Below are 27645 nucleotides of genomic sequence, written 5' to 3'. Positions count from 1 at the left end.
TGTGAACAGAGTGAATCGTTATATGTAATAGTGCGTGGAACGTGAAACTTTTTTCGTGGTTAGTTCATTTAATTCTATAACTGTTATGATCATTGACGCTGTTCAGAAGTGTTTTTTTTAAAAATAAGTTATATCGGTATACATTATTTCTGTTGATATTGAAATTTAGATAAAATGCTGAGAGAATCGAGATGGTCCAGTAGTTAAGGTGATTGCACTTTTTACATAGAGGGCCATTGTTTGAGTTCTACTTGTCGGCTGTTTGTTTATTTTTCTTTTTTATTCCATTTTTTTTTTGGGGGGGGGGGGGGGGGTGGTTTTCTCTTTTGTGCGTATTTTTTTTATGTGTTTTTTTATTTTTAGTTGTTGTTTTTTTCTTTTGTTAATATTTGATTTCCATAATTTACTTTTTAGAAATACATTTTCTATATATATATTGGGGGTAGGGTATGTTTGGAGGTCTTCCTGTGTTGTTTTTATTTTTTAAGAGGATGGGGTTGGTGGGTTCTCTACTAGTATTAGAATATTATGAGACCAACAGATGCGAAACGTTTGTTTTAATGAGAAGAATAGGATTCAATAGTCTGATGTCATTTAAGTCCAGCAACGAGCAGCTTGGTTCTAAACAAAGAAAATCGGTACTTTTTATTCTTCATGCTGGCTATAACTTTTTTACCTTTCATGTGATCAGAATGTATAAAAGTCATAATATGACCAGATTTATAAAATGTTTTTCTCCTCTGGATACACTCTTATGCTCGTCGGAGAAGTATTTCATGGGCGTCCGCCATTGTTCCGATTGTTTAAAACCAGTTACTAAGTTACTTTTCGTCATTACGAGGGAAGTGACGTCACGACTGTTGAAGCCTATTGTGATAGTTACTATCTAGATAAAGCGCTAAAGTTTTCATATGTTAGAATGGGGATTGTTACTATCTATCTACATAAAGCGTTAATAGCTACACGTTTTCATGTGTTAGAATTGGGATAGTAACTATCTATATACATATGGCGTTAATAGCTACACGTTTTCATGTGTTAGAATGGGAATTGTTACTATCAATATACATATAGCGTTAATAGCTACACGTTTTCATGTGTTAGAGTGGGGATAGTTACTATCTATCTACATAAAGCGTTAATAGCTACAAGTTTTCATGTTTGAGAATGGGGATTGTTACTATCTATCTACATAGAGCGTTAATAGCAACAAGTTTTCATGTGTTAGTATGGGGATTGTTACTATCTATCTACATAGAGCGTTAATAGCAACAAGTGTTCATGTGTTAGAATGGGGATTGTTACTATCTACATAAGGCACTAATAGCTAAACGTTCTCATTTTTTTTATCTTTTCAAAATTTAAAATTCAAATCTTCAATTATGGACGTTTGGCTCATCTTGAAATAATACCGTCGAATATAGTTTACATTTTACCTATAATATTTTAACTATAATGCCAATGTCATATTTCCTTTTCTTGTTTACTTTGTTTTGTATCTATTATAAGAGTCATGTTTACTCTCTTTACTTTACTATAAATTTTGCTGACTCATTTAGGGCACCTCTAGATTTATTTTTTAAAAATTTCTAAGCAAGGGTGTGGGGAGGGGGCGGGCGGGGGCAGGCAATTGCATTTTTACCGGGAAGAACGTGCAGTCTTTCCTTCAGACCCATAATAAGGCCCACGAGCCCGAGTGTATCCCGGTTTCTATCGCGTGAAACCGACAATAGCAGTAGCTTGCTAACCTTTGGATAGTACGCTAGTCTATCGCAAAGTGCTTTCCTCCAGATGTAACAGTCCCAGCTACCCAATCACTGCTTGGTGGACGGGAGGAAGGTGGGGATCAGATAAAAAATTTCGGCTGCACCCGTGATCGATTTTGGTCCCTTTGCCTGTGAAACCAGTGCTCTACCAACCGAGATATTGGGATGCCCGAAGAACGTATGCTCGAACAACTGTTGATTTCTCTATCTTTGTTTTTTAATATATATATATTTTTTGGTGAGGTTTTGTTTATTTTGAGTTGTTATTTTCTTTATTTGTCCTGGGTTTTTAAAAAGTTGCTTTGCTTACATTTTAAAAATAAGAATCTTTTTGTTCCTCTTTTTTTTTTCTAAATTTTGTTTGTAAGTTTGCTGGGGTTTTTGTTTGTTTGTTTGTTTTGCTATTTTTTGAAGGGTCGTGTTTGCTTTAATTTTGTTGGGGAAGGGGGCGAGGGAGAAGCGCTTTTTTTAATTCCCTTTTTTCTTTTCAATTTTTTTTTGTTTCGTTCTGATCTTTGTTTGTCTTTTTTTTCATTTGTTTGTTTGTTTGTTTTTGTTTGTAGCGTTTTGTTTATTTACTTTTATTTGTGTTTCTTTTTAATTTGGGTTGCTATCATTTAGTTTTTCTTCTTTGATATAATCATCTTTTATTGTTTATCTATTTGCCGATTTATTGGAGGGGGGTGGGGTGTGCAGAGGGTTGTTGTTTTTTTTTTGTTTTTTTTTGTTTTTTTTTTTAGCACACATAAATCAGCTAGAATTTTAAACCTTTTTTTTATTATTTGTTTTTATTTTTGTTTGTTTCTTCTTACTTTTTTATTGGGGGAGGGGGGGGGGAGGGATTATTCGTTATGTGTTTGTTCCTGGTTTTGATAATATTTCTTATTTGAATATATTTTTATTGTTTTGTTTTATTTCGAAAAACAAGTTTTGTGAAAGAGGGCTAGGGTTTTTGTTTTTTTTTGTTTTTTTTGGGGGGGGGGGGAGGGGGGGTTGGAAGGAGGGTGGGGGGGGGGTTAAACAGCTCTCGAAGCCGTTTCCAAACCATTAAACTGACGCGACTACTTACATACATATCAACAAATGATTCCATCCATCACCCATACTAATACTGGTGACCGGTCAGTTGTGTAACTGTCAGATCGAAACCAATCTAGTTCACTTCCTGTATCGAAGAAATCCATAATGTTACCATCCGGAAGTAAAAATAGAATGAAGTTGACGTTGCTCGGATCTTTGTAAATATTTTGTTGTTTGTTGGTTGTTTTTTGTTTGTTTTTTGTTTGTTTTGTTTTTTTGTTTTTGTTTTTATTGGGTTCTTTTTGTTTTTTGTTTGTTTTTTGCTATCCATATTTATGAGTAATTCTCACAAAACTGAATTAACAAGACAATAAACGTTCAAGGTTACACACAGTTTTGTGCGTTGGTCCGTTATATTTACGGATGGCAATGTTGTGAGTTTCTTAGCCAAGCGCACACTATCTAAAACGGACGAACACACAAAACTAAATAAATAAATAATAATAATAATAATAATAATAATAATATAATAATAATAATAATAATAATAATAATAATAATAATAATAATAATAATAATAATGATGATGATGATGATAATAATAATAATAATAATAATAATAATAATAATAATAATAATAATAATAATAATAATAATAATAATAATAATAATAATACACATTCATACAGCGCTCATTCTCGTGTAAAAAACCCAGCTCTGGGCACTTTACAATATAAGTTATCAATTTTGAGTGAAAAAAATAAATAAATGCAATGAATTCATAGCCAAATCAAGGATTCATAGTGTCAATAAAAACAAATACAGTAAAGAAGTGTCTTGAGATTCTTTTTAAAGGCAGGTAAAGACTTACACTCCCTCAGACCACGTGGTAGTTCATTGCAAATCTTGGGGCCGAAACAAGTAAACGATCTAACACCAAATTCTCATTTCTGAATCAAAATAGACACCCTAAATGAATGTAACCATGAACTTTTATAGTCTGGTTAATACAGTTTAGTATGAATTACTGATCAACGTGGATGGCAAACAAAAAACAAAACAAAACAATAACAAAGACCCGAACGACGTCAACTTCGTTCTATCTATACCCGAAATTTACAGACAGGCGTTCTAACCAGTGAACTGCCATTCTGGAGAGAAAAAACGTGTACATATTTAAACATTTGTCCAGAAATCCCGTTCTTCAAAAAATCAATCGATTTAAATAATGGCCGCCGTCATACTGGCAAAAACTCTCAAACCTGGGACTAATGAAGATTCCTTTTAGAAGTCTCAGGTTTGAGAGTTAAAAAAAAAGATTGAGGACCATTTAAATCGATCGATTTTTTAAGTACGAGTTTTCTGGCCAAATTATTTAAACACGTGTTTTTCCAGAGTACGGCTGTTCACTGATTTAAAATGTTGAGTAATCAAAGGTGTCAGCAGATGTTCAGATCAGATATTGATTCTAGGCGTTTAGGTAGGATACTCAATGGATACTCATAACATCCGCCAGCCAGAGTTAACACACTAACACACAAAACGATGCTTAACATCCGAGTTAACACACTAACACACAAAACAATGCTTAACATCCGATTTAACACACTAACACACAAAACAATGCTTAACATCCGATTTAACACACTAACACACAAAACAATGCTTAACATCCGATTTAACACACTAACACACAAAACAATGCTTAATCTTTAAGGTTAAAAGTCGGATCGATAGAATTTAGTGATAAGTAATCTAAAAACAATAACAAGGAGCTGACATCCGAACCAATTATGGGCCTACTTCAATATTTTTGTAATTTACAATATTTTACGTCATTTTTCTTTCTTATTTTTTTGGGGTGAGATTTCCATTACAACAACGAACCCATAATGAATTGAGTTATCAGACCTGCAAGTACGTATACGTCGATAAAGCCCCATTATTACAACGGAGTATATTTTGTGTTGGGGTTAAATCAATTTGGCTTATAAGATTTGTAAATAAGTACAATTGGTTTTAGACGACGTATACATATCTATAAGTCCGATAACCCACATTTTATGGGCTCATTGTTGTGATGGAAATACTCTCAGACCGACGCAAAATGTTGTCCATAATTGCATTCGGCTATCAAACCTGCCAATATGTGCGTCTAGATTTTAGAGTCCAGTGTATTTATAAAAATAAATAAATATAAATAAATAAATAAATAAATAAATAAATAAATAAATAAATAAATAAATAAATAAATAAAATTAATCAATGAGCTCATGACAATAGGGAACAAAAATGTGACATGTACAAATATTGGTGTCTATTTGATTGCCAATGTGAAGCCAGACTTCGAGGATTGGATACATACTGTACATTGTGCAATTGTTTGATTGCCAATGTAAAGCCAGACTTCCGAGGATTGGATACATACTGTACATTGTGCAATTGTTTGATTGCCAATGTGAAGCCAGACTTCCGAGGATTGGATACATACTGTACATTGTGCAATTGTTTGATTGCCAATGTGAAGCCAGACTTCCGAGGATTGGATACATACTGTACATTGTGCAATTGTTTGATTGCCAATGTGAAGCCAGACTTCCGAGGATTGGATACATACTGTACATTGTGCAATTGTTTGATTGCCAATGTGAAGTCAGACTTCCGAGGATTGGGTACATACCGTACATTGTGCAATTGTTTGATTGCCAATGTGAAGCCAGACTTCCGAGGATTGGATACATACTGTACATTGTGCAATTGTTTGATAGCCAATGTGAAGCCAGACTTCCGAGGATTGGAAAAAGCCAGACTTCCGAGGATTAGATACATACCGTACATTGTGCAATTGTTTGATTGCCAATGTGAAGCCAGACTTCCGAGGATTGGATACATACCGTACATTGTGCAATTGTTTGATTGCCAATGTGAAGCCAGACTTCCGAGGATTGGATACATACCGTACATTGTGCACCTGATCTTCTAGTTTCAGAGTGATGGCATCTTATTTTATAGCCTAACTAAATACTAAACGTCAAGAAAGATCATCCATCCTCGCTCTTTTACGCCCCGCAATTAGAAGAATCTGCCTATACACCTTGTTACGAAAACAGTTGTGTCACCTTATGATTCAGTACATAACATATTCATTCTTTATACATTGTCCTGAAGACTGGTTACACACTTCCAATTAGTTTTGAACCGGAAAAGAAGAAAGTGTGACGTCACGACATCTCTACACGATTCAATTGAGAAAGAATGGAGCCGGCACTGGTGTAAGATAAAGATCTGAAAAAGTGTGTTTGAAACAGTGCGAGACAAAGCAAAGAGAAAAATGCAAGAAAAAGACTGGGGATCGAACCTCAGACTTCCTGATTTATTACCGGTTAGACGTGTCATCAATACACCATAGAGGTTACCGATAGTTTGGACAATTTTAATGTCTGTTTAACAAGGGATCACGTATTGCGCTGTGGAATTTAAATGTTGCTGTTCGAAGCTCGAAGAAATAGATAACAATGTGAAATTGAACGTAAGCTTCAATCTAATATACGAAAACAAATGAAAATGGAATTTCGGGTTTCCGCTTTATCAACAAAACAGGATGAAAGAAACACTGCAGACGAATGAGATAATGTTTCATTCATCCTGTTTTGTTGATAAAGAAGAAACCCGAAATGTCCATTTTATGTTTTCGTATATTAAATTGAAGCTTACACATTCAATTTCACGTTGTTATTTATCGTTTTGCGCAGTGAACCCGTCTTGCTTCCACCACAAAACACAAACATCGAACACAAGAGGGCGAGGAAGAAGACATTGGAGTAGCCTTATTTTTTTTTATATTACATTTAGTAATTGTTATCCTAATGTCTTCGTCCCACGTAAGATCACAAATTTAATCTGAAATGTGGGTTAAATTTATAACCCTTCTTGAAGAAATCAATAAACAGTTTCTTAGAGAGAAGAAAACTAAAAATCTCAAATTTCTGGTCAATTAGAAAGGTCAGTTTTTACATTTCGCGTATGATGAGTCAATATCTCATTTTATTATCATTGACTTTTATTTGTGATCCTTGTTCTCATAGTGGACAGCAATGATATTGGTCGTCGAAGAGAACAGCGGGTAGTGCAGTGCGTGGACAGCGGTCAGTTGGACAACGGAAATAGCAAAATTAATTGTTTCCTACACATTTGATTCTTCTCATTGACACAACTGAACAGCGTAATACTAACAATGGTAAGTTGTCGTGGCTTGCCTGGTTTTTTATCGAGGTGTAGCCTACATATTATTCAGATCTGATGTTTAACATTGTTGTAACGGACAATATTATTTTGCGTCATTTAAAAAAAAATATTTCCATTACAACAATGAGACTATAAAGAATAATTGGGTTATCAGACCTGTGAGCAATTCTTAATTGGAACTAGGCGCTATATAAATCCATTATTATTATTATTATTATTATTATTATTATTATTATTATTATTATTATTATTATTATTATTATTATCATTATTATTATTGTCGTTGCTGTTGTTACTATTATTCTTGTTTAAAAATTATTATTATTATTATTATTATTATTATTATTATTATTATTATTATTATTATTATTATTATTATTATTATTATATATTATTACTATTATTATTTAAACCATTATTATTATTGTTGTTGTTGTTGTTGTTGTTGTTATTATTATTATTATTATTATTATTATTATTATTATCATCATCATTATTATTATTTTTTATAATTATTATTATTATTATTATTATTATTATTATTATTATTACCATCATTATTATTATTATTATTATTATTATTATTATTTATTATTATTATTTGTTATTATTATTATTATTATTATTAATATTATTATTATTACCATTAATATTATTATTATTATTATTATTATTATTATTATTATTATTATTATTATTATTATTATTATTATTATTATTATTATTATTATCATTATTATTATTATTATTATCATTATTATTATTATCATCATCATTATTATTATTATTATTATTATTATTATTATTATTATTATTATTATTATTATTATTATTATTATCATCATTATTATTATTATTATCATTATTATTATTATCATCATTATTATTATATTATTATTATTATTATTATTATTATTATTATTATTATTATTATTATTATTATTATTATTATATTATTATTATTGCAATAGGAACAAATACTCAAATTATCTATTTAAAAAAATAATCTGTCTTTTCTTATCATTACAGAAAAGCTTGACCGCCACCCAAAAACTGCTATTTACTATCCTGGCAGTTGTAGTCGGTTCATCCTTGTTCTTACGCTTTGATAGGTAAGGGACACAACCGATATATATTTATTTGCATAGCTGATCACCAAAATTATTATTATTATTATTATTATTATTATTATTATTATTATTATTATTATTATTATTATTATTATTATTATTATTATTATTTTTATTTTTTATTTTTTTTTATAGGGCAGCAAATTGGACGCTGCAAACTATAGACCCATCAGCTTAACATGCATACTCTGTAAGGTTATGTAGTCTATTTTAAAAGACCGAGTACTGGAATTTCTTGAAAGTCATATGATGCTAAACGATAACCAGCATGGTTTTAGATCAAAGAGATCATGCGTTATTCAACTTTTACAGGTGGTGGAGGAGGTGGTGATCAATGCATTGATGTTGTCTATCTTGATTTCCGCAAGGATTTTGATTCTGTACCACATGAGGGATTATTTATTAAACTAAAAGCTTATGGATTAAAGACTTTCTTAATAATCGAATACAAAGGGTCATTGTCAATGGGGTGGGGTCGGCTTTTAAGAATGTAATTAGCGGTGTACCCCAAGGAAGCGTATTGGGACCACTTTTATTTCTTTTATATATAAATGATTTACCATGTGACATAAATTCAGCCTGCAAACTGTTTGCAGACGATACGAAGATCTATAGTACAACTGAACATCATAACATTCTACAAAATGATATATTTTCACTTTTCAAATGGTCTACAACATGGCATTTGGATTTTAATGTTTTGAAATGTAAAGTATTACGTATAGGAAAAATAATACATGTCATAATTATTTTACCGATACTTCTATGTCAAATCTACTTTCCGTTGTGCCTTATGAAAAGGATGTGGGAGTTACTTTTGATTCATTTTTGAATTTTAATGTACATATTGATAATTGTGTAGGCCGTGCAAACAGAATGATGGGAATAATATATAGAACCTTTATAAGTCTTGATAAAACCGTATTTTTGTATTTGTATAAATCGCTCGTTCAACCAATTCTAGAATACGGAAATTCATCTGGAGCCTATTATATAAAAAACAATCTATTAGTATTGAAAGTGTACAGAGGAGAGCTACCAAAAAGATTTATGCCATACATTATTTATCTTATAAGTAAAGGTTAGAATCTCTTGACTTACCAAGTTTGAAATAGAGAAGAATCCGTGGGGATTTAATTCAGGTTTATAGATTGGTACACGGTCTGGATAGGATAGACTTTTCTTATTTTTTTTTTTCATATTCTAATATTACTTTTACTAGAGGGGACAAGTTTACGAATTTTGTCACTAGATGCAAAACAAACATAAGACAAAACTGGTTCGGTATTCGTATTGTCCAAAAATGAAACAATTTGGAATTTGAAATAAAGAATGCAAAATCTGTGGATTATTTCAAGGTGTTAGTAGACAGGGAATTATATGACGGGAGATTTATATTTGACGAATAATACTTGTTTGCACTGCTGTTGACATGGCTTTCAATCTTGTATGTGAATATCATGCATTGTTACCTTATTATGGTTATCTTCTATATGTATGGATGTATGTATGTGTGTGTGTGCATGCGTGCGCGTGTGTGTGTCCGTGTGTGTGTATGTGTGTGTGCTCTGCATGTCACAGTTAAAGATATATATTCGTCCATCACTCATACATGCGTACATTTAAGTTGATATAGATTTACTATCTTTATCATGTGTATCATTATTGTAATCTTTCAATCAATAGATTTATAACATTACATTTAATATTTAGGGCATTCAAGGGATTTTATCCTATTTCGCCCTCTGCATTTTTATTATTATTATTATTATTATTATTATTATTATTATTATTATTATTATTATTATTATTATTATTATTATTATTATTATTATTATTATTTTTATTATTATTATTATTATTATATTTATTATTATTATTATTATTATTATTATTATTTATTATTATTATTATTATTATTATTATTATATTATTATTGCTACCATATCATCTCATGAATATCATAATCATAAAGGGTTACATAGATCAAAAGACCTTTACATATCCTATTGTTTTTGCAAATATAAACATACAATAGTTGCAAACAAAAGTAAAGATCAAATTGATGCATGGACATTAATAAATACACAAACTCGTATAGATAAACAAATGGTAAAGTTAATGCATTTATATTTTTTTAACCAAAGACTTACTTGTTGATTATAAAGATATTTCTGAAAAACAGATCTCATCCATCACATACGTTCTTCAAGGCATGGTGTTCTTTATCAACTAATTGTTATAAGTAACAAAAGAAATAAGCATTGCAGTCCGAATGACGCTTGCTGAGAATTGTGTGATTCAGTCATGGTCGATAAATAGAGCTGCTCTCTCCATCCATGCTGTTAATTGTTTCCATTGGTCACGGTCCTGGGCCAGAGTTTAAGGCTGTCAAGATCTTGTTATGCCTTTAGTGCGGAGTGCACTGCAGTATTTTTTTAGTTCTTCAGGGTTAGTTCGGCCTCATCTGAATCCAGAAATTTCTGATATGTAGAGAGATCCTGGTTCAGAATTTTTATAATGCTCCGCTTTATTTTCTCCATTTACATTTGGCAGGGTGATGGTCTTCAAGGACAGGATGATCAGCAAAAGCACTTCAATCTTCATCGTTCCAACGACAAAACACAGCAAATCTCCTGAAGACGACATCGCTACCTGGTTGCAGAGCGTCTTGAAAATGCATCAGAAATTCCAGCCGAAAACATCAAATTCTTGTAACAATACGTGCACGTTTAAAAAAGAAGTTTGCGAAGCAAAAGATGTTGACGATTGGGAGAGAATTCGTACATCGTCTAACCTCACAGCAATTCCGTTGTTTTCGAATGAAAACTCGATTTTTCCATGGGAAAGAGAGTACCTGAGTCATCCTCCATTAAACGATATCAATTTATTACCGAGTCTAAGTCTTTCACAAGTATATACCTTGCTGGTGGGAATAATATAAATTTCCGTCGAAAAATTAGGTGTAAAAACAACGATCGGTTAATTTTCCGAGTCGATCTCGTAGATAGTTACGGAAATCGACGGAAGTTTGGCGGCGATGATGTTCGGGCTTGGATTACAAATGGCGCCAAAAAATTGTCAATGGCAGGCGCTGTGAAAGACATGGGCAACGGGACGTACATAGTGACGGTCACTCCAGTCTGGTCAGGAGCGATCAAGGTAAATCAACTGTCTTGTTTCGTGATGTAATGTAATGTAAAGATTCATTTATATAGTGCGCAGAATCCATGATATTCTCTAATGCGCAATACAAAGACATTAGGTAAAGCAAAACGCAAATGTCTGTGTGAAAAGGAATGTTTCCAGAAGTTTCTTAAAATGATTGGGCTCAGGTCGTCTTTGATTTCTTTTGGTCTATTTTGATCCATCCTTTTGGGGCCATGACAGAGAAATATTTTCTCCATGCACCTCGGTTCATAGCATCATCCTCCTCCAGGCCCAGATCTTTCATTTCGTCCTTTACTCTAACCATCCATCTAGTCTTTCAGCATCCCTTTTTTTCTCTTTCCCGCTCATTGTATATTCAATACTTTCTTTCCCAAGTCCTCCTCCCTCTCTCTCTCTCTCTCTCTCTCTCTCTCTCTCTCTTTCTCTCTCTCTCTCTCTCTCTCTCTCTCTCTCTCTCTCTCTCTCTCTCTCTCTCTCTCTCTCTCTCTTTCTTTCTCGTCTCTTAACATGTTCGAACTATTTCAATCTATCTTCTCTCATCTTTATTGATACGCTCTTCACTTCAGTCAACCTTCGAATTCGTTCATTTTAAGTTTTATAACTCGACTTCGGGTTAAATTTTTTTTGAAGAGACCAAACTTAATTTTTTTAATATGAATGGATCCTTTTGATTCCTCTTTTTGCGTCTACGCTGTCTGGTAGCACACACACACACACACACACACACACACACACAAAACCGACAACAAATTGATCAATTTAAATTACCCTCATCCTGGCAAAAAACTCAAACCTGGGACTTAGCGAAGGTTTGAGAGTTTTTGCAAAGATGAAGGTCATTTAAATTGATCGATATTTGAAGGACGAGTTTTCTGGCCAAATTTTTAAAAATGGGTTTTACCAGAGTACGCAGTATTGTTGTTGGCTTGGGACGATTTTTATGGCGGTTTGAGCATGGTCGGTGGATATGTCATTGTACGTATAGTGATCAATTTGTTGTCGGTTTTGTGTGTGTCTGTGTGTGTGTATCAGTGTGTGTATTTGTTTGTTTTACTTTTTTTTTCTTTTTTTTTAAACATAATTTATTATCGCACATAACTGTTTCTCCTTTTCCAGTTGAACATTGTTGTGATCTATCCAAGAGAGTACCTCAGAGCTGCCCTATACCACATGAAGGAAGGGAGGCACAGGTTTATATTTGGCTTGTTCAATAATTCTGGCGTAGAGGAGGTTACAATCTGCCACACAACACCCAATATCCCAGGGCGACCCTGTGTTTGTAACTATACAGCCTGGAACCGTCGACCGTATTACTGCGGAAGACCCTTAGATGAAAGGTAGAGATTTGAAATAAATTAATGATAGAGTTCTATATATATATTATAAATATATACACATATAAATGAGTGCGAAGTGGCCGAGTGGTTAAGGCATTGCACTGTGACCCGGAAGATCCCGGGTTCGAGCCCCGCTACATGCACTTTCATTTTTTTTCCTTGGACAAAGATTATGAACCCCCAATTTGCTCACTTTGTACAACCTGGGTGATTCCTGTTGACATCAGACATGTTGTTTGAAGAATTATCTATATTCCTTCGTGGAATGCCTTGGCGACGGTGTCATATGATGACGTGGCGGAAAAGGCATATTATATAATATATATATATATATATATATATATATATATATATATATATATATATATATATATATTATATATATATAACTTTTTAGAAAATTGGTTTTTAAAAATTATTGGGAGTAAACGTGCGATGTCCTTGTGTAAAACCACGACGCTTGGCTACTTAACGTCCCACAGTGAAATAAAACAATTATGATATATTTTTAGGTTGGTTTTGGAACGTGTATCTTTTTGTTCTCCCAACAGATTGAGATGGCGTGTGACATTTAACTCTCTTCTTACCAGCCATTTTTAGAATTTTCCCCCGAAAATTCACATCAGCCCAACACAAAAATAGACTTTTCCTAATCAAACAAAAAAGTAACAAGTGTATTCTATACAGAATGCTGTTCAGCACAATGATTTCTACAACACAGTGTTTAGTATTTATAGCTGTAATCAAAGCATTTCTTTACAATTTGTGATGTACAAGAATGAGAAAACTGTCGGATGCATCGTAACGAATGTGATGATTTTCCTATGGTTGGTAAGGAGAGGGTTAATTTGTTATTCATTCACCAGGTTGACGTGCCAGGACTGGGTCGCCATCAAGTCGGCCAAAGGCCCCACTGGTAAAGACTACACTCCGGCAGAAGCTATAATGGCGTCCAAAATGGCAAGGTATCCAATCCCTATTCATTCATTCATTCTCTCTCTCTCTCTCTCTCTCTCTCTCTCTCTCTCTCTCTCTCTCTCTCTCTCTCTCTGTATGTGTGTGTGTGTTTCTCTCTCTCTCTCTCGCTCTATCTATCTATCTATCTATCTATCTATATATATATATATATATATATATATATATATATATATATATATATATATATATATATATATATATATATATATATCATCCATTTTGGTGATAAATTCTCACTAAATGATATCAATCAGACTATCAACGTTCAAGGTTACACAGCTTTTTTTGTGTTAATTGGAGCGTTATATCCGACTCGCGGATGTTGTGAGTATTTAACTTAGAGGCATATTATCAATTACACATTGGAATACGTATAAGTAAAATACTCACCAGTTCAACCATAACTATATAAGGTGTAATCTTAAAACGTTTATTGCCTGATTGAAAGTATTTTCTGGGACCGATGTACACTTCGGTCTATTTTTATCCGAGCGAATTTAGAGTATGCCAGAAATTAAATCTCGTATTTCAATTGGTCAAAAGTTAAAATTGAGCTTTTATATAGCGCAATATTAAAAACGTGCTCAAAGCGCTTTACAATGGGCCCTGGCTAACAGCAACATTTCAAACATTTAGGACGGGACATGACGCCTGCTAGACGATATTACATATTTTTCGGACAGAGACAAGGCTGTTAACTCATTTAAATCCTGAGTACGGCGAGAGAATGTGAGTAAAGGACTCAACAATGCGCCGAGCGAGGCTCGAACCCAGGACGTTCCGATCCGAAAACGAGTGTCATACCACTAGACCACATAGCTGCACAAAAAGTTGTCCAGGTAAGACGATTATCGTTCTTAAACCAGTTAACTGCCGGGTTTTTGAAAATAAATTGGCCAAAAAACTTGTCCTTGAAATACCGACTTCACAAAGGCCTAGGTTTGAGAGTTCTTACCAAGTTGAGGGTCATGTAAATCGCTTGGATAGTTGAAGGATGAGTTTTCTGGCCATACTTTTTTAATACTTGTCTTTCCAGAGTACGTGGATTGACTGGTTAAAATACGTAATGCTTGTTATAATCGAATACATTTAAACGACTAACACCCACTAACCTTTCATCTCTGTGAAATGCTATACAGTCATTTAAACGACTAACACCCACTAACCTTTCATCTCTGTGAAATGCTATACAATCATTTAAACGACTAACACCCACTATCCTTTCATCTCTGTGAAATGCTATACAATCATTTAAACGTTAACACCCACTAACCTTTCATCTCTGTGAAATGCTATACAATCATTTAAACGACTAACACCCACTAACCTTTCATCGCTGTGAAATGCTATACAATCATTTAAACGTTAACACCCACTAACCTTTCATCTCTGTGAAATGCTATACAATCATTTAAACGACTAACACCCACTAACCTTTCATCGCTGTGAAATGCTATACAATCATTTAAACGTTAACACCCACTAACCTTTCATCTCTGTGAAATGCTATACAATTATATAAACGACTAACACCCACTAACCTTTCATCTCTGTGAAATGCTATACAATCATTTAAACGACTAACACCCACTAACCTTTCATCGCTGTGAAATGCTATACAGTCATTTAAACGTTAACACCCACTAACCTTTCATCTCTGTGAAATGCTATACAATCATTTAAACGTTAACACCCACTAACCTTTTATCTCTGTGAAATGCTATACAATCATTTAAACGACTAACACCCACTAACCTTTCATCTCTGTGAAATGCTATACAATCATTTAAACGACTAACACACACTAACCTTTCATCTCTGTGAAATGCTATACATCATTTAAACGTTAACACCCACTACCTTTCATCTCTGTGAAATGCTATCAATCATTTAAACGTTAACACCCACTAACCTTTATCTCTGTGAAATGCTATACAATCATTTAAACGCTAACACCCACTAACCTTTCATCTCTGTGAAATGCTATACAATCATTTAAACGACTAACACCCACTAACCTTTCATCTCTGTGAAATGCTATACAATCATTAAACGCTAACACCCACTAACCTTTCATCTCTGTGAAATGCTATACAATCATTTAAACGCTAACACCCACTAACCTTTCATCGCTGTGAAATGCTATAAATCATTTAAACGTAACACCCACTAACCTTTCATCTCTGTGAAATGCTATACAATCATTTAAACGTTAACACCCACTATCCTTTCATCTCTGTGAAATGCTATACAATCATTTAAACGTTAACACCCACTAACCTTTCATCTCTGTGAAATGCTATACAATCTATTTAAACGACTAACACCACTAACCTTTCATCTCTGTGAAATGCTATACAATCATTTAAACGTTAACAACCCACTAACCTTTCATCTCTGTGAAATGCTATACAATCATTTAAACGACTAACACCCACTAACCTTTCATTCTGTGAAATGCTATACAATCATTTAAACGTTAACACCCACTAACCTTTCATCTCTGTGAAATGCTATACAATCATTTAAACGACGAACACACACTAACCTTTCATCTCTGTGAAATGCTATACAATCATATAAACGACTAACACCACTAACCTTTCATCTCTGTGAAATGCTATACAATCATTTTAAACGACAACACACACTAACCTTTCATCTCTGTGAAATGCTATACAATCATATAAACGTAACACCCACTAACCTTTCATCTCTGTGAAATGCTATACAATCATTTAAACGACGAACACACACTAACCTTTCATCTCTGTGAAATGCTATACAATCATATAAACGACTTAACACCCACTAACCTTTCATCTCTGTGAAATGCTATACAATCATTTAAACGTTAACACACCACTACCTTACATCTCTGTGAAATGCTATACAATCATCTAAACGTTAACACCCACTAACCTTACATCTCTGTGAAATGCTATACAATCATCTAAACGTTAACACCCACTAACCTTACATCTCTGTGAAATGCTATACAATCATTTAAACGACGAACACACACTAACCTTTCATCTCTGTGAAATGCTATACAATCATATAAACGACTAACTCCCACTAACCTTTCATCTCTGTGAAATGCTATACAATCATTTAAACGTTAACACCCACTAACCTTACATCTCTGTGAAATGCTATACAATCATCTAAACGTTAACACCCACTAACCTTACATCTCTGTGAAATGCTATACAATCATTTAAACGTTAACACCCACTAACCTTTCATCTCTGTGAAATGCTATACAATCATTTAAACGACTAACACCCACTAACCTTTCATCTCTGTGAAATGCTATACAATCATTTAAACGACGAACACACACTAACCTTTCATCTCTGTGAAATGCTATACAATCATTTAAACGACTAACACCCACTAACCTTTCATCTCTGTGAAATGCTATACAATCATATAAACGACTAACACCCACTAACCTTTCATCTCTGTGAAATGCTATACAATCATTTAAACGACTAACACCCACTAACCTTTCATCTCTGTGAAATGCTATACAATCATTTAAACGACTAACACCCACTAACCTTTCATCTCTGTGAAATGCTATACAATCATTTAAACGACGAACACACACTAACCTTACATCTCTGTGAAATGCTATACAATCATATAAACGACTAACACCCACTAACCTTTCATCTCTGTGGATAGCTCTTACGGTATAGAGTCACGATCTCCCCGGCCAAGCGGAGTCGTACCAGTTAGGTCGCGGGTTCGAGCCCCCATTTGTCTCTGTTGTCTTCTGGCACTTTCCTACTCTCTTCATTTTTTCTTCATAATAATAATAATAATAATAATAATAATAATAATAATAATAATAATAATTAACTTATTATTATTATTATTATTATTATTATTATTATTATTATTATTATTATTATTATTATTATTATTATTATTATTATTATTATATTATTATTATATTATCATATTACTATCAGTATTATTATCATCATTCTTACTACTATTTCAATTACTTTTTCCCCCTATTACAAGAGCTGTAACCTAACAATAATTGCCTATTTATTGGACACTAAGGATTATATTATTTTATTATTATTATTATTATTATTATTATATTATTATTATTATTATTATTATTATTATTATTATTATTATTATTATTATTATATTATTATTGTTATTATTATTATTATTATTACTAGACCTTCAACGTAAAGTTGAGTAAATAAGTTATATTCGACACCTGGTAATCAAATCGATTGATTTCTTTAGTAAGATAAGAAGAATCAATCAATCCTTTTTTCACTAGTCCGAATTGAATAAAAAGTAATCAAAAATAGCGTTATCGTCTGCTTTGATCTGGTGGTTTTTGATTCAATACTTATGATTGATAGATTAGCCTTTCAGTAACAAAATGAACGACGGATGCGTTGTGATGAAGCTTTCGGGCGGGTTTGCGACGGTGCGCGAGTGGAATTTGGGTCGATCGTCATAACATATAAGTTGCTGCCGCCTTTCAGCCACACGTTAAAAATAAATTACTTTTTTTACATCTGTTACCCATCGACTCAAAACAATGATATTTTAAAAAATTGAGCTTTTATATGGAGCGCTATTAACTAAACGTGCTCAAAGCGCTTTACAAAGAGTCCCTGACCAACAGCAACATGTAGATCGAAACATGACGCCTGTTAGGCAATATTACAATTTTTCTTCGACAGAGACAACACTGTTGACGGCTAAGTACTCATTTTACACCTGAGTACCATGAGAGAATGTGAGTAAAGAGCCTTTTCCAAGGACTCAACTATGCGCCGGGCGATGGCTCGAGCCCAGGACCTTCCGATCCGACAGTGAGTGTCATACCTCAAGACCACATAGCCTCTGAAGCTCCAGGTCCCCCCCCCCCCCACACCACCACCACCACCCCTACCCACTCTTTCATGGACACGTCAAAGCGTATGTAATTCAAATTCCACCATTTCCACATTTCATATTCCAGAAATCCTGATGCGGCGACCATAAAACACAACATTGTTATCAACGCCGAGTACAAGGGTAAGGATATAGATAGAATGAAGTTGACGTCACTCAAGCCTTTGTTATCTTTTTGTTTTGTTTTTTTTTTTTTTGTTTTTTTTTGTTTTTTTATTTGTATTAAATTTTGGTGTTTTTTTTTTTTTTTGGTGTTTTTTTGTTTTGTTTTGATTTGTTTGTGTTTGCTTTTACTATTCATGTTGATGAGTAATCCCCACTAAACTGTATTAACCAGACTATAAACATTGGTCCGTTATATTTCCTGATGGCAATTTTGTGATTTCATCAACAATAGCTTCAAATCTCATTGGAAGTGTAAAGCCATACTTCCGGGTTACAAATAAGATTGAATCCGGATGAAAAGAAAAGCAAATGTGTCTCACCGTCTCAATACGGTATTATGAATAGAACACCAATAAATAACAATGTGAAATGGAATATAAACTTTAATTTAATATACGGAAACAGATAAAATGGACGTTTCGGGTTGATAATAATAATAATTATTATTATTACCATTATTATTACTATTATTGTTATTATTATTATTATTATTATTATTATATTATTATTATTATTATTATTATTATTATCATTATTAATATTATTATTATTACTATTACTATTATTATTATTATTATTATTATTATTATTATTATTATTATTATTATTATTATTATTATTACTATTATTATTATTATTATTATTATTATTATTATTATTATTATTATTATTATTATTATTATTATTATTATTATTATTATAATCATCATCATCATCATACATACATTCAAATACCATGCTTTAATCTGGCATCGCGGAAAATTGCCATTTGAAATCCCAAATTTTGCCACAAAAAAATGACAATTTTGCCACACAAAAAATAGAAAAATTTGCCACATTTTGCCGTAAAAATTGCCAAATTTTGCAAATTTTGTTAATCGGATAACTTTTTTTCGTTCCCGGGGACCCCAAATACTACAATGATCTGAAGATACACACAAAAGTCACTCAGGTGCAGATCAGAAAGAAAAATGATTTAAAACATCAATCTTAATCTTATTTCAAAACAAAAGTACGAAAAACCTGCAAAGAGAGGTATCAAAATTTAATTAAACAAGATATTCATAAGAAATAAAACTGTTATAATAAAGGAACACCAAAGCCTTTAAGTTTGCTTCGTTGAGCCGCCTTCTCCTGTCTGAAAATACAAGATTATAAATGGAGAAGGACCTCTCAGCATCAGCAGAATTAAGGCAGGTGTATATGCATCTCTTTGCCAGCGTAGCAAGATGGGGAACATCTGAGCTAACACTGTTCCAAAAAACAGTCAGATCAAGTGGAATGCCTCCAGATGCCGACACTGCTCTTGGACCAAGAGACTCTTTATATCGAAGTACTTCTGCACGAGGTACTTCATGAATACCAGGAATGGTCAAAGAATCAATATAAGAGTCAGCAATAAACACTAAATTGCAAGGATTGAAGAAAGGTATCTCCTTCAATAATTCCATCCCTGGTTGGCCTTCCGTCGATGAATATTTCTCAAGCTTTTCATTGGCCAAAGAGAAAGCTTGACAAAAACTATCCTGGAGCTGAAGCTTGAGATGTTGGTCCAGGTCATGAGGACAGTGTCTTTCTACATCTTGTAGGGTCACATGGCAAGATGAAAACTGGTCCTTAATTTCCATGAGCTTTGACCACGCCTGGTGAAAATAGAAATAAGAATAAGGCAAGGATTAAAAAACATAAGAAAGTATTTTTGTTTTGTAATTCTTTTCTTGCTCTAGTCAAAGACATTCAACTATAATGTTGTGTCCAAAGGCAGAGTTTCAACAAAGATGGAATCGTTTCATTAATAATGATACCTGCTCTTAATCTTATAAAATAAGATTTAAAGGTAGGAGGAGAAAATGAATATTTACTGTCATGGCGATTGGACGTTGGCTTTGGAATACATCAGTAGCTACAACGATGGACTGAGACTGCTGGATTATAAAGCTCATCTCTGCTTGAATTAACTGGCGCTCCGACACCGAGCAGAGGATATCATTCAAGTAGACTAACGACTCTAGAGCCGTGCGCCCACAGTGCTCCATTTCCTTCGCAATGAATGTGGCAAAGTGCTGCAAATTTTTCTCATGGTATGAGACCGCTTCAAACCAACAATTCCATCTGGATTTTGAAAAGGAAGTAAAAGAAATGATGCATTTTTAATTCATTTGTTAAATTGAATTTTTATTTGAAAAGAAGATAACATTATACCTACTTAATCTATCAGTTTTTGGCCTTATAGTATAGTCTGTTGAATTTATCATCATCATAGTGAGGACTAATGTTAGGCATTGACTTTAATGATTGACTATGACCCTCTTACTTTACCCCGAAATAATTGTGCAAGATAGCTTCCAATATTTATTTTAAAAAATTCTAGTGCATTTTCTTAAGTCAATGGTTAAAGCAAACTAACTTTGAAATGAAAAAATGATGACAATCTAAAAAGGTAACATAATGGAATAATCAATTCTATTAAGCCATAGCAAGCACTTTCCCAGTCAGATACTTAATTAAAGCTCATCTTTTCAACAAAAAAAAGGGAGCAGATTACTATAACTGTAACATGATACTACTAAATATGGTTACTAACATATCAAATTAGGTAATAAGAATGACTGACCCTCCTATTTGTCAATATCCAATATTAACAATGTGTCACCTTTTGGTGAAAAAAGTTTTTTTAAAGACCCAGATGAATCATGACCAAGAAAGGAACATTCTCAAAATCTCACCGTGTAGCCATTGAGTTTGGAGGCATCTTTGGAGATTTGACGAGTGGTGTCAGGAATCGCAGATATCTTGCCTTTCTGGCATTGGCGTTCCAAAATATCGCATTTGCAGCTTTGATGAATTTGTTGGTGCGATTGAAGGGCTTTCTGAAGGCATCACCCACTAGGCTCATGATATGAGCCATGCATGTGATATGAGTAGCATTTGGCATGAGCCCTTTCATGTACATCATTGAAAGCCTTCCTCATGTATGCTGCATTGTCTGTGTTTACGGTGACGACGTCAGTAAACTTGATGCCAGTGGAGACTAAGCATTCAATTATGGCCTTCGCAACGGTTGTGTGGTTTGTGACAGACAAAAATCTTGTGTCTAAGAGGTAACTTTGGACTTTGTCCACATCAGCGCTCAAGGGTTCCAGTGGTGCAGCTAAGACATTGAGGACAAACCTGAAAAGATAGGCGATACAAATAAGAGAAAACACAAAATAACATATAGGGAAGGATGCAAAGGTGATATCATAATTGCTCTCAGCATTTAATTATAGAATTCAAACTAAGGATTCGAACTGATCACTGTGTATGTTGTGTTGTGTAGTACGCCCATATATATAATATATATATATATATATATATATATATATATATATATAGTGTGTGTGTGTGTGTGTGTGTGTGTGTGTGTGTGGTATATATATATATATATATATATATATATATATATATATATATATAAATGATTGTGCGTGAGTGTGTGTGTGTGTGTGTGTGTGTGTATTCACCTGCCTCCTACTCCTATATATAAATTACTCTTTCGCTTTAGTTTCTACAAACATTGTCAGTCAAAAACAAAAAAAACAAAACCCACCTTCCAACATCATCAGACATTTCATCACAGATGATGGCCACAGGCTTGTTTATAACTTTCTTATACACCACTTCTTTTTTGTTGGTGAACTCCCTCTTTAAGTAGCATTCCTGCAGCTGATGAGCTTGTGGAATGGCACCACCGTTTTCAACTCTTGTCTGCAAGAAGTTTCTGACTGCTGGGTGGTCAACCTTCGATAAGGGAATGTTTGCTGCAGCAAACATTGACACAACTTCATTGCAGATATCATTTCTTGCTGAAAGAAAGAAATTTAAAAAATAGTTTGTTAATGTTCGCAAATATGAATAGCTTTTAAAAAATAAGCTTTATATGGCGCAATATCCACTAAACGTGCTCAAAGCACTTTACAAGGGGTCCGTGGCCAACAGCAACATTTAACAGGTAGGATGGGACATGAAGCCTGTTAGGCGATATTACAATTTTTTTCGGACAGAGACAACGCTGTTAACGGCCAGGTACTCATTTTACACCTCTATTTCATGAGAGAATGTGAGTAAAGAGCCTTCTCCAAGGACTCAACTATGCGCTGAGCGAGGCTCGAACCCAGGTCCTTCCGATCTTAAAGCGAGTGTCTTTTCACTATACCACAAAGTAATAATAATAATAATAATAATAATAATAATAATAATAATAATAATACCCTAATCTTTTATATAGTTGTAATTGTATAGATTTATAGAGGAATATCCACCCAAAACTAAGTACTCATTTAGAGGGAAAGGGTGCACCACTCACCTTGCGTTGAAACTGTAGACGGTTTCTTCAAAACAGAATCCAATGTCCTCTGCTTCTTCACCGCTTCACTCTCATCCACGTCAGTGGCATGTGACCTCTTCATTCTTTCTTCTTTTGATTTATGGTCTGCGGAATTGCGGTGGCTATCCACAGAAGACTTTCGTAAGTGGTCAATAACCTTGTTGCATGGTGTGCAGAATAGCTTTGAACCACTGACGTGGGCCCACTGGCTGTATTCTGAGTGTCGCTGGTGTGCAGTGACATGGCGAGCACATTTTGCCTTCTTCATATCTAAACCAAGGAACGTGTCCATAGCGAGTTTGTAATCAACAAGTAGATGTAAGAGAAAAGAACGCCGATAGCGAAACCAATTGAAGATAATAATAGCGTCACTCGTCACTAAGGTGAAAGTGAAAGTAGAAAAACTCCTTTTAATTGCAATCTAACGGCTATTAGTAGTATGGCAGTTTAAAAACCAGACTGGGTAGCAGTAGCAGTTTAAACAGACCAGGAGCTATGAGAAAATGATGCTGTCTTTCGGAAATTCGCCACTTAAAAAAAAAACCACTCGGGTTAAATAATGGTGAAAAATTTAGATTTTTCATGAAAATTGTAAAATTTGCGGTAAATTGCGGAAAAGTGCGAATTTTGCGGCCGCAAATTTGCCATTGCGGCCGCAAAAAACCACGATGACAGTTTAATTTTACTTTTTATCAACCTGTGTTGGTTATGTTCAATCCTTCACAATCTATTTTCAAAATTCTATTTACATTACAAAACCATTATAAAAGTTTGTTTTTAAAATAAGCTTCGTATTTTCATCAATTAGTTCTCTCTAAAATCTATTTATTTATGCATGTTTACATGGTGCTTTATCTACATTATTAATATATTTATACATTCAAATACCATGCTTTATTTGTACTTTTTATCAACCTGTGTTGGCTTGTGCAATCCTTCACAATCTATTTTCAAAATTCTAGTTACATTACAAATCCATTATTACAACTCTACTCGACTTTCATGTCCGATTTTTATAGCATTGCTTGTAACTGCTGTATATTTTATGTATATTTTATTTTATTATATTTGATGTTTATTTTGCTTTTAATTAGCTACGTATTTTCATCAATTAGTTCATGATAGTGTATAAATCTGTGCTAATATAACGATGAATGATGTGCAACATTATGATAATTTCCATTCAGGATCAATAAAGTAAATCTTATTTTATATTATCATCATCATCATTATTATATCTAATTTGTATTTCCCCAGATTCCAAGAACAATCCATTACCTCCTTGATATCTATTTTGTATTTCCACAGATTCCAAGAACAATCCATTACCTCCTTGATATCTATTTTGTATTTCCACAGATTCCAAGAATAATCCATTACCTCCTTGATATCTATTTTGTATTTCCACAGATTCCAAGAACAATCCATTACCTCCTTGCGTCAGTATCAAAAATCTCACAGTGACTTGGAATCACCAATCCCCTCGGGGGATTTGGACCAGAGGAAAACAGTGGGATTCTTTGCTGTGCAAAGAACCTCCCTTGAATTCCTCTTGGGTAAAATCTTGTTTGAAATCCTCACACTTCTGGCTGATAGGAGACTCCAATTTGCACATGTTTCATATCGTCCTGAAGAAAGAACTAGTGCCATTAAAAAGTCTAACCCCCGATAAAGGTTACTGGTCATTGGAGAGAAGTTACTACAATGCAGGATTGAATATAACGACTACATTTCGGGGGCACGAGTACCCGCTGTTTCACTATTTAACCAAAGGTTGGGTAAATCTGATGAATCAAGGCGGAATAGAAGATTTTTTGAAAAGAGTTCCGGTAACCGGAAGTCAAATAGTAGTCATCCACTACAACCTCCATTTTGCCATATCTCATCTCAGTGCCATTTTCCAAAGATTTCTCGTTATTCGCCAAGCAATTCATGACGTGTTGGAACGAAATCCTTCTACACTCATTGCGATTCGAGGTCCGCATGTATCGTCCGAGGAATGGGAGAGGAATCACCTATTTGGTGGCGATGTACAAGGGAAATTCATTCTCCGGTTGCTTCACGAGATTTTCAAAGATTTAAAGGATAAAATAGTTTTTCTTGATGGCTGGGACATGACGATTAGTTTAAAGAACAGGAGAATGCATCCACCGAATTTCGTTTCTGAGGCAATGCTGAGAACTCTTCTAGCTTTTAAAAGTGGTTAAAATGATACTCGTGAATCACCGCTTCAAAATTCATTTTAGCAATCGAACTTTCGAGAACGTTTTTTGCCGACTAAACATGGCAAATACAATTCTGACGTGTATCTGGATTTAAATTGATTAGTAACTTATTTACTGGGATTTGTTTTTGTTGGGTTTTTCTTTTTTAAAGTTTTCTTTTCTAATGAATTGAAAAATTGTTTTGGACTCAAAACGGTACGTAGTTGGTATTATGTTCTTTTATTCATTTATTTTTTGAAGCTGTAATAGGTGGGGTTTTTATTTCTATATAGCAGTGGAAACAACATTGTACGTTTTTCTGCCTTTGTCCGAACTGCCCAAATATGGATAAAAAATCATTATACAAGCCGAGAAGAGTGCTGAGATGGCGGTATCTTTAATTCTCATTTCAATATTATAGTTTTGAAATTATTCATTTATATCATTTGATGGGCGAGGTGGCCGAATGGCTAAGGCATCTCACTGTGACCCGGAAGGTCCCGAGTCCAAGTCCCGCTTCAGGCACTCTTTTTCTTAGGCAAGATTATTAATTAACCCCAATTGGCTCACTTTGGATAACATGGGTGATTCCCGTTGACATCAGATGGATTATCTATATCCCATTGTGGCAACGGTGTCTTATGATGCCGCGCGGAAGGGCGTAATAATCATTGGAGGAGGCGGGGGGGGGGGGGGGGGGGGGGGGGGGGGTATAGATGGATTGTCAAACTTGGCCCGACTGTACAAAACTCCCATCCTTCCATCTGTCCGGTTCTCAAATGTGATAAACTAACATTTTCTATTCGGTCGTTTCAACTTTAAATTCACTTATTAGCGATTACTCCATCCAAACGTAATACCGTCTTGAGCGTTTGGGTCACATTGGGACGTGAAAAACAACAAAAATGTGCGGCTTTTGGTCTTGTGGTATGATCGGAAGGTCCTGGGTTCGAGCCTCGCTCGGCGGATAATTGAGTCCTTGGAAAAGGCTCTTTACTCACATTTTCTCACCGTACTCAGGTGTAAAATGAGTACCTGGTCGTTGACAGCTCTGTCTCTGTCATACAAAAAATGTAATATCGGTTAACAGGCGTCATGTTATGTTCTACATGTTACGTGTTGCTGTTGGTCATTGACCCCTTGTAAAGCGCTTTGAGCACATTTAGTGGATATTGCGCTATATAAAGCTCATTTTTAAAATTTTGACAACGCTTACTTAATCCTCGTCAAGGCTTGGGGCCAATGACTTATATATACTCTCTGATAGCTATGCATGGGACGCATAATGCATTGACAAAAGGTCTTCCACTTTTTGTCCACCAGCTGCATGGACCGATGTTATTCCAGGTTATATGTTAGTCTCCTCCAGCTCTTTATTCATGGATCGTCCCCAGATTTTTTTTTGGATCTTCCTCTCCTTATTTTGCCATCAGGCAGACGTCTCTCGGAATGAAGTTCTAGACAAAGTTGTTACCTCCATTCTTGCAACATGTCCAAGACATCTCAATCTGCATTTTTCATAGTTTGTCGTAGCTATACTCATTGATTCCTGTTGACATCAGACATCTTGTTCGATAAAATATCTATATTCCTTCGTGTAATGCCTAGGCGACGATGTCTTATGATGTCGTGGCGGAAAGGCATAATTTTTTTTTAATACTCATTGTAACTGTCTTTTCTCTGAGAATTTCATCTCTGATGGTGTCGGGCCAAAGTATTCCTACATTTCTTCAGAATACTGGGTGATGTAAATGTTGCTGCTCGAAGCTCAAAGAAATTAATAACAATGTAAAATTGAATGTAAGCTTCAATTTAATATACGAAAATAGATAAATTGGACGTTTCGGGTTACCCCTTTATCAACAAAACAGAATGAATGAAACACTACAGACGAATGAGATGATGCGGTAGTGGCGTTGTTAGAATGAATAAACAAAAACATTGATGGGCAGGAAATAGTATGCTCCTTTGTGAGGAAGCACGAATTAAAATAAAGCAATATGTTTTTATAAAAGATGCGCAATTTATTAAGTCAAAAGAGGAGGAACCCGAAGCGTCCAATTTATCTGTTTTCGTATATTAAATTGAAGCTTACACTCAAATTTTACATTGTTCTTAAAATTCTTCAGGCTCATTTGTTTGAAACGATTCCAATTTATTGATTAATTTAGAACATGATTACACGTTCTGTTCATAAACTCAACCCACCATCATATTATCAACATCAATAAATTACAATGTGCCGCTAACACAATGGTATACAGATTTTATATAATGTGGTTGATTACATGTTTTCATAAATAAAATCATTGTTTACAAATA

At 34.0% G+C, this 27645-nt stretch overlaps 2 protein-coding genes across 4 annotated transcripts; one reads left to right on the top strand and one right to left on the bottom strand.

The window, feature by feature from the left end:
* Window positions 1-27645, top strand: LOC144980133 (NXPE family member 1-like). 2 transcript variants are annotated; one of them, XM_078927681.1, is made up of 8 exons: window positions 1-58; window positions 6872-7023; window positions 8061-8143; window positions 10718-11323; window positions 12449-12669; window positions 13536-13634; window positions 18656-18711; window positions 24530-25537. In XM_078927681.1, exons 4-8 carry the CDS (start codon window positions 11003-11005, stop codon window positions 25324-25326), a joined length of 1494 nt encoding a protein of 497 aa, XP_078783807.1. In that variant the 5' UTR covers window positions 1-58; window positions 6872-7023; window positions 8061-8143; window positions 10718-11002; the 3' UTR covers window positions 25327-25537. The 2 variants fall into 2 exon arrangements, with proteins under 2 accessions (XP_078783807.1, XP_078783806.1); XM_078927680.1 differs by lacking the exon at window positions 1-58 and having other exon boundaries at window positions 6585-7023; window positions 24530-27645.
* LOC144980132 (CGG triplet repeat-binding protein 1-like) lies at window positions 19500-23653 on the bottom strand. 2 transcript variants are annotated; one of them, XM_078927679.1, is made up of 5 exons: window positions 23099-23653; window positions 22343-22598; window positions 21480-21924; window positions 20616-20865; window positions 19500-20396 (listed from the first exon to the last, which is right to left on the bottom strand). In XM_078927679.1, the coding sequence occupies exons 1-3, from the start codon at window positions 23409-23411 to the stop codon at window positions 21633-21635; spliced, it is 861 nt and encodes a 286-aa protein (XP_078783805.1). In that variant the 5' UTR covers window positions 23412-23653; the 3' UTR covers window positions 19500-20396; window positions 20616-20865; window positions 21480-21632. The 2 variants fall into 2 exon arrangements, with proteins under 2 accessions (XP_078783805.1, XP_078783804.1); XM_078927678.1 differs by lacking the exon at window positions 23099-23653.

Source organism: Berghia stephanieae, chromosome 9, assembly GCF_034508935.2.
Source record: "Berghia stephanieae isolate SIO BIC M18660-M18661 chromosome 9, UCSD_Bste_1.3, whole genome shotgun sequence".
In the NCBI taxonomy this organism is placed as follows: Eukaryota; Metazoa; Mollusca; class Gastropoda; order Nudibranchia; family Aeolidiidae; genus Berghia; species Berghia stephanieae.
This window is presented reverse-complemented; position numbering and strand designations above follow the sequence as displayed.

Coding starts and splice junctions, on each gene's coding strand:
- LOC144980133 (XM_078927680.1), top strand. CDS start 11,003: ATGGGAAAGAGAGTACCTGAGTCATCCTCCATTAAACGATATCAATTT. Junction 13,635..18,655: donor ATGGCGTCCAAAATGGCAAG/GTATCCAATCCC, acceptor TTCATATTCCAG/AAATCCTGATGCGGCGACCA. Junction 18,712..24,529: donor TATCAACGCCGAGTACAAGG/GTAAGGATATAG, acceptor GTATTTCCACAG/ATTCCAAGAACAATCCATTA.
- LOC144980132 (XM_078927678.1), bottom strand. CDS start 21,709: ATGATGTACATGAAAGGGCTCATGCCAAATGCTACTCATATCACATGC. Junction 20,866..21,479: donor CCAAACTCAATGGCTACACG/GTGAGATTTTGA, acceptor TTCAAAATCCAG/ATGGAATTGTTGGTTTGAAG. Junction 20,397..20,615: donor AACGTCCAATCGCCATGACA/GTAAATATTCAT, acceptor TATTTTCACCAG/GCGTGGTCAAAGCTCATGGA.